Below are 8,406 nucleotides of genomic sequence, written 5' to 3'. Positions count from 1 at the left end.
GCACGTCTGAGGTTTGTCCACTTTGAAAAGCTGAAGATGCCTTCATTTTGGATGAAGGTTTTGGAAAACCAAATAAATCTCTTGCTATCCTACTTTAAATTCTCACAAAACTGTTTAGCTATTGACCTGTTTTAATCTCTAATGCCTATTTGCAGAATTTAAAATTACTCTTTTTGGGCTTCCCAAGTGCCTCAGTGGTAAAGAATCTGCTTGCCAGTGTAGGAGACACAGGAGACAAGGGTTCAATTCCTGGGTTGGCAAGATCCTCTGGAGAAGGATACGGCAACCTACTCCAGTATTCTTGCCTGAGAAATCCCATGGATAGTGGAGCCTGGAGTGCTACAGTCCATGGGGTCATAAAAGAATCAAATACAACTTAGTGACTATACAACAACAAAATTGCTCTTAAATTTGATTCTTCTGTTGTAAAATGGAAGCATTAAGATGAATTTGAAACTACAGAGAGCAAATATTATTTATCTCTCAAAACCTACAGATATGTTAGACTTACTATGTAAATGAAATGAGCCACTAAACAGGTATAAAGAGAAAATGCTTTATGTGTGAAAGTCATGTGTATTATAATGGAAAGAGGACTGGAACTGGAGAATCACACTAGAAAATTATGAGTTAGGTGACTCAAATGTTGTGTGCTGATGGGCAATTACAATATACCTCAGAGTCAATTCCTATAAAAGGATGCAGCAGATCATACATAACACAACAGAATGTTATAAAGGAGATGATAAGACAAATTTCAATGTCCTATAGAAGAGGCAAAAGATATTTTGTGATACCAGGAAATAGGTAGAAGTCTCTATTTTTAATCTTGTCTTGTACCTCTTAGCAGGTTCTTGCCATGGGTGACAAGGGAGCAGGCAACCATTCAGATGTAACTGACTTCATTCTTGTAGGCTTCAGGGTCCGCCCAGAGCTCCACACTCTCCTCTTCCTCCTATTCCTGCTTGTCTATGGCATGGTCCTTTTGGGGAACATTAGTATGATTGGCATCATTGTGGCTGACTCCCAGCTGAACACACCAATGTATTTCTTTCTAGGCAATCTCTCCTTCATTGACCTCTCCTACTCCACTGCTATTGCACCTAAGGCCATGGTCAACTTCATGTCTGAGAAAAAGACTATCTCTTTTGTAGGCTGTGCTGCCCAGTTCTTCTTTTTTGCACTCTTCATTGTAACAGAAGGGTTTGTCCTGGCGGCCATGGCCTATGACCGCTTCATTGCCATCTGCAACCCTCTTCTTTACAGTGTCCATATGTCAAGACGCCTTTGCACTCAGCTGGTGGCCGGTTCCTATTTCTGTGGTTGGATCAGTTCCATCCTCCAAGTCAGTGTAACATTTTCAGTGTCTTTCTGTGCCTCCCGAGTCATTGATCACTTCTACTGTGATTCTTACCAAATTGAGAAGATCTCCTGTTCTAATCTCTTTGTCAATAAGATGGTATCTCTTAGTTTGGCTGCCTGCATTATTTTGCCCTCAATAGTTGTTATTGTAGTATCTTACATGTATATTGTAACCACAGTCTTGAAGATCCCCTCCAGTGAAGGGAGAAAGAGAGCCTTCTCCACTTGCAGCTCCCATCTGGGGGTGGTAAGCTTGCTTTATGGGACTGTCTCCTTTGTGTATCTCACACGTCCAAACAATCCTGAACTTCGTAAAGTGGTTTCAGTATTTTACATATTGGTTACACCCATGCTAAACCCTCTGATTTACTCTCTAAGAAACAAAGATGTCAAACGAGCTTTGAGAAAAATCTTATGGAAGAAAAAAGCTTTATCCTAATTCTACTTTCTTGTGATTTCCTCATTAGTGGGCCCATCGATAGTTTCAGCCTGATTTGCTTTCAGTGTGGAGTCAAGCTTGAGTCACTTGAAGATCCTTTACATTGATCATTCCACAGATGAATTATTTTCAGTGAAGGGGTGGTAACAATTTGTTATTCACTCTTCACCATTCACTCTCCCTTAAGAGCAGTGGTATATCTCCTGCATCAGTAAAAATTTCAGTCACCCTATAAACAGAAATATACTCCTTACTCTTTTTAGGTAAACTTTATGGAGTGAAGGAAAAAAGAATTTAATTTTATTACTGTTATTTTTCTTTGGGCCCTATTTTTAGATAGTGGGCAGAAAAAATGTTTTGGTAGAATGCTAAGCTCAGAATGTATAATGTTTAGAAGATGGGTCAACCCAAGACAGGGTGATTCTGAGTTGTAAAAATTTAATTCTTTAATGAAATTTAACTGTGAATAAATTTATTCACAATTACTTGATTTGGGGCCCATAGTTGTTGAATAAATATCTTGGTGTAAGATTTCTTTTTGTCAGTGCCATCATGAGTTTATCAAAACAACTCAATAAATCATTGGTGTTTAATTGTATCTTACTGTATCTTATTGTTTGTTATTGTTGTTTAGTCAGTAAATCATGTTAGACTCTTTTGCAACCCCATGGACTATAAATCCACCAGGTATCTCTGTCCATAGGATTTCTCAGGCAAGAATACTGGAGTGGGTTGCCAGTTCCTTCTCCAGGGGATCTTCCTGACCCAGGCATAGAGCTCACATCCTCTGCATTTCAGGCAGATTCTTTACCACTGTGCCACCAGGCAAGCCCATATCTTATTGTTACTTATTTTAAATATTGTTATTGATATATTATCATATCAAAGAGCTGGAGAAAGGTATCTTTTATCCAGTCTTCTAAAAACAGGATATACAAGTCCACAAAGACAGGTTTTTAGTACTGATGTCCTATCTGCTGCTGCTAAGTCACTCCAGTTGTGTCCGACTCTGTGTGACCTCATAGGCAGCCACTCACCAGGCTCTCCCATCCCTGGGATTCTTCAGGCAAGAACACTGGAGTGGGTTGCCATTTCCTTCCCCAATGCATGAAAGTGAAAAGTGAAAGTGAAGTCGCTCAGTCGTCTCCGACTTGTCGCGATCCCATGGACTGCAGCCTACCAAGCTCCTCTGTCCATGGGATTTTCCAGGCAAGAGTACAGGAGTGGGGTGCCATTGCCTTCCCCAATCTAGAAGGTTTAAAAATTGCATTAGATTTAAATAATTGATCCCAGTTTACTGGATTACTCTGTTCACTTTGGTGATTACTATTTGAAAAGTGCAAGTTGCTCAGTTGGGTCCAACTCTTTGTGACCCCATGGACTATACAGTCCATGAAATTCTCCAGGCCAGAATGCTGGAGAGGGTAGCCTTTCCCTTCTCCAGGGAATCTTTCCAACCCAGGGATCGAACCCAGGTTTCTCACATTGCAGGCTGATTCTTTACCAGCTGAGCCACAAGGGAAGCCCCATTACTATTTCAGTTCAGTTCAGTTCAGTCGCTCAGTTGTGTCCGACTTTTTGCGACCCCATGAATCGCAGCACGCCAGGCCTCCCTGTCCATCACCAACTCCTGGAGTTCACTCAGACTCACATCTGTTGAGTCAGTGATGCCACCCTGCCATCTCATCGTCTGTCATCCCCTTCTCCTCCTGCCACAATCCCTCCCAGCATCAGAGTCTTTTCCAATGAGTCAACTCTTCACATGAGGTGGCCAAAGTACTGGAGTTTCAGCTTTAGCACCATTCCTTCCAAAGAAATCCCAGGGCTGATCTCCTTCAGAATGGACTGGTTGGATTTCCTTGCAGTCCAAGGGACTCTCAAGAGTCTTCTCCAACACCACAGTTCAAAAGCATCAATTCTTTGGCCCTCAGCTTTCTTCACAGTCCAACTCTCGCATCCATACATGACCACTGGAAAAACGATACCCTTGACTAGACGGACCTTTCTTGGCAAAGTAATGTCTCTGCTTTTCAATATGCTATCTAGGTTGGTCATAACTTTTCTTCCAAGGAGTAAGCGTCTTTTAATTTCATGGCTGCAGTCACCATCTGCAGTGATTTTGGAGCCCCCCAAAATAAAATCTGACACTGTTTCCACTGTTTCCCTATCTATTCCCCATGGAGTGATGGGACCAGATGCCATGATCTTCGTTTTCTGAATGTTGAGCTTTAAGCCAACTTTTTCACTCTCCTCTTTCACTTTCATCAGGAGGCTTTTAGTTCCTCTTCACTTTCTGCCATAAGGGTGGTGTCGAAGCAACAGTTAGAATTGGACATGGAACAACAGACTGGTTCCAAATACGAAAAGGAGTATGTCAAGGCTGTATATTTTCACCCTGCTTATTTAACTTCTATGCAGAGTACATCATGAGAAATGCTGGGCTGGAAGAAGCACAAGCTGGAATCAAGATTGCCGGGAGAAATATCAATCACCTCAGATATGCAGATGACACCACCCTTTTGGCAGTTACTATTTATGTGCACACAATTTTTGTTTGCTTTGTATTTTAATTACATATGATATTTTTATTTTCCTAACACTTGTTTTATTGGTGCTGTACTTTAAATGAAGCTATTTATATTTCTAAAGTAATATCTGTGTTGTCATATTGTTTTAATTTTTTCAATTCAAGTTGTGCTTTCGGATGAAAATTGTAAGCAATCCAATAACATTTGTGTTGTCATACTGTTTTAATTTTTCCAATTCAGGTTGTGTTTTCAGCTGCAAATTGTAAGCAGTTCAATTCTCCAAATACGTTTGTGTGAGTGTGCTCAATCGGGTTGTGTCAGATTCTTTGCAACACGATGAGCTGTAACCCACCAGTCCAGATATGTTTAAATCAACAGAAAACATTGCTGAAGAAAACGGTCAAGGTTTTGCATCTATTGTATCTTTTTAATTAACGCATTTGGTAATAAATTTGTTGATGGAAAGATGCAGAAGGCAGAAGTGAGAGGATGTTGTATAAGATGAACTGTTTAATGTGTCTTTGCCTACTTCTACAATTTCAGATTGTATCAGTAAAGTCAATCAATGTTGAAAGAGCTCAGCGATTGTAGAGAGAGTGCAACTAATCGTAGAGGGAATGCAACTCCTTGCAGAGATTGGAGAAGGAGGGGCAGAGTAGAGACGGATGGCGGTTGGGAGAGCAGAGTACCCTGGTATTTCTCATACTATTAACAAAAATAGGCTTCTTCTCTAATTCTTACATATTCCAACTTAGATAATTCCTTAACCAAAGACTACATCAATATTTTTTCTCAAAGGATGAAAGGTTTTTTGTACTATTCTGAATGTGGTTCTTGAATTCAAAAATTATTACTTTTTGCTCCTTACTAATATTCTAATAAATTAATTATTTAATCATTTTCACTTCAACTACACATATCATTTTTATTTGCTTAATTGTGTATGTAACAATTAGGTTTATTTTGTTCAAAATCATTGAAAATTACTTTGGCTGAAGTAAACAAGGGAAGTTTATAAGAAGGATATGTGAAATAGAAAAGCTAAGGAACCAGCCTTGAAATTGGGTAGTAACCAAGGAGTCCCAAGAAACAAAGAGACAAAAGTTTTAGGAGTCTATTAGCAGAAATCAGTCTCATTGAATACTGCATCTGGAAAATGGAAACTCCAAGCATTTTCAAGCTTCTGTAGACTGAAAAAAAAAGCAACTTAAAAATTGAAAGTGATGCTTTATTCAGTGGAAATTTTTAGGACTTAAGTCCAGGAGGCAGCAGGTTCCTTCTCTCAAGGAACCCTGAGAGAACTGCTCCAAAGAAGGGGGAAGAAGGAGCCAGGTTATATATGTTTTGCAACAAGATGCAAGTAGTCTGAATGTCAAATTTTTTTTTGTAAATTAAGAAAACCAGATATCCTAAGTTAAGGAATTTAGCATATGGGAAATGCAGCTTCTGTGTATGGGAAGATACAAGAGTCTGGGCTTACTGAAATCATTCCTTTGATACATAGCTCAACTATCTGGGTTTTTCATGTTCTGAATTTCCTTGGTGGCTCATGGATAGGGAGTGGCTGCAGTTTGATGGCTGCTAGATGGCAAGTATTCTTTCCTTCCTGAGTTCCCTCAGGGCTCATCAGCTCACCATCCATGGTGGTTGCAATTGCTGATGACTGTGACATCTTTGTTTACTGATATGGCAGGAATATTTCATTTCTCACTTCTTTTACCCTTTTCTGTCAATTTAAGTCCTGATACAGTATACTATGGGCTTCTCAGGTGGCTCGGATGGTAAAGAATCTGCCTGCAGTGTAGGAGACTTGGTTCAATCCCTAGGTTGGGAAAATCCCCTGGAGAAAGGAATGGCGACCCACTCCAGTATTCATTTTTTTTTTTTTTTTAACTTTTGGAATGCTATAATTGACAGAACGGAAGTATACAAATGAATTTCAAAATGAAATCAATGCACCCAAGAGGGAGATCTAACATGAGATCAGCTCACAGTGAAAATCTTGTCAGAAGGAAGAAGGCCAAAGTCTAAAGCAGAGAGTAGGAGGGATGCATAAGAGAGAGGAAGGGCCCTGGGACCGAGTTTTCAAGACATGCTCAGCTGATGTCTTCAACTTCCAGGTCCCTGGGGCCTTAATTGGTGGTTTCGGACAAACATGATATTTGGTCACAAAGAGCAGCAGGAGAGATCGGCTGTATCTGGAATGGGGAGGGAGGTTAGAGATCTGGGGAGACTGTAGACAGTCTATGACAAAGAGGACGGAGGCATGAGGGCGTGAGTGCTAATAAGGCTCTGTGTCCCCTTACAATAACCGCCAACCAAACAACAGCAATGTGCTATGAAAAATGACTCAAGTTACTACTTTAGCGGAAGATATGAAGTAGCTACAGGAAACTTCTGTGGAAAAGGTTCAGCTTATATGGAGAAAAATACACATTCAAGCACTGGATTATCTATAGTGCCACACTCAGAGTTGGTAGAGGAAAGGAGCTCTTTCTGGGTGACTTGCAGAAAGAGGACAGGACAACATGAAAACTAACAGAACTTTGTAGAGAACTGAATGCTTCAGTCCTCTCTGTGAAGAAAAGATGGCCTTCTGCAAGTCTTCCACTCTAGTATTCTGGCCTGGAGAATTCCATGAACAGAGGCACCTGGCAGGCTACAGTCCATGGTGTCGCAAAGAGTTGGACATGACTGAAGCAACTGAGCACACACACAGAGTACTATACAGATCAGGTTTTGGGTATGTGTCTGTCCCTTTACTAGAGAATGGCTGGACCATTGACTTTGACTTTATTTAATTAAAAAAAAAAATCTGAATCTTTAAAACATAATGACACATTTATTAAAAGGGCTTAAATCCAAAAATCTGACAATACTTCATACTGGTGAGAATGTAGAGCAACAGGAAATATCTTTCAATCTTCATGAAGATGGAAATAGTACAGCAGACAGCTTGGCAGCTCCTTATAAGTTAAACATAAACTAACTGTTCAAATTGGAGTTTGTGTTCCTCGATATTTACCCAACTGATTAAAAAACTTACTGGGGTGGCTACATGACTTTTTAATCATTTATCAAAGCTCATAGACTTAGTTTTTATTCTTTTACCAACTACTCTGGTTGGTAATGTCATTTCTCACAGAAGTACAGGTTTACAACTGTGACAATTCTGTGCACGTATACTGCTAAGCTGCTAAGTCACTTCAGTTGTGTCCGACTCTGTGTGACCCCATAGATGGCAGCCCACCAGGCTCCCTTGTCCCCGGGATTCTTCAGGCAAGAACACTGGAGTGGGTTGCCATTTCCTTCCCCAATGCATGAAAGCGAAAAGTGAAAGTGAAGTCTCTCAGTCATATCCGACTCTTAGCGACCCCATGGACTGCAGCCTACCAGGTTTCTCCATCCATAGGATTTTCCAGGCATGAATACTGGAGTGGGGTGCCATTGCCTTCTCCAACATCTATATTGGCATTGAACAAGTTAAAGTGAATAGACAACAGATGGTGGTGATCATAAATTTTCTCAGTGTTGGAATGGGAGGTTATAGATTAGCAAAAGAGAAGGCTAGAATGAACATGGGAGATGGGATAATATTAATATATATGCAGATGGATAGATAGAGAAAAATTATAGCTATATATGTATACACATATGAGCTTCCCTGCTAGCTCAGTGGTAAAGAAAGAATCTGACTGCCAATGCGGGAAATGCAAGTTTGATCTCTGGGTTGGGAAGATCCTCTGGAGAAGGAAATGACAATCCACTCCAATGTTCTTGCCTGGGAAATCTCATGAGAGGAGCTTGGCAGGCTACCATCCATGGTGTCACAAAAGAGTCAAGACACCACTTCATGACTAAACAACAAACATGTACACATACACATTTATACACACATATATTCTAGTTGTTTGTTGAAAGAGCCTGGAAGCAATGATACCTCAGTAGCAATAAGAACATCTAGCAACTCAATCCTGATTATTAATTGCATTCTCTAATAAAAGGAACTAGGAATCACTGGAGAAAAGGTTGATTCTGAGCAGGACCCTCCCTGTGAGGCTTCCCCAGGACAGTATT

At 40.3% G+C, this 8,406-nt stretch overlaps 1 protein-coding gene across 1 annotated transcript; it reads left to right on the top strand.

The window, feature by feature from the left end:
- Positions 860 to 1,801, top strand: LOC102183043 (olfactory receptor 9K2-like). The gene has a single exon (XM_005680627.2). The coding sequence runs from the start codon at positions 860 to 862 to the stop codon at positions 1,799 to 1,801; it is 942 nt and encodes a 313-aa protein (XP_005680684.2).

Source organism: Capra hircus, chromosome 5 (assembly GCF_001704415.2).
Source record: "Capra hircus breed San Clemente chromosome 5, ASM170441v1, whole genome shotgun sequence".
In the NCBI taxonomy this organism is placed as follows: Eukaryota; Metazoa; Chordata; class Mammalia; order Artiodactyla; family Bovidae; genus Capra; species Capra hircus.
This window is presented reverse-complemented; position numbering and strand designations above follow the sequence as displayed.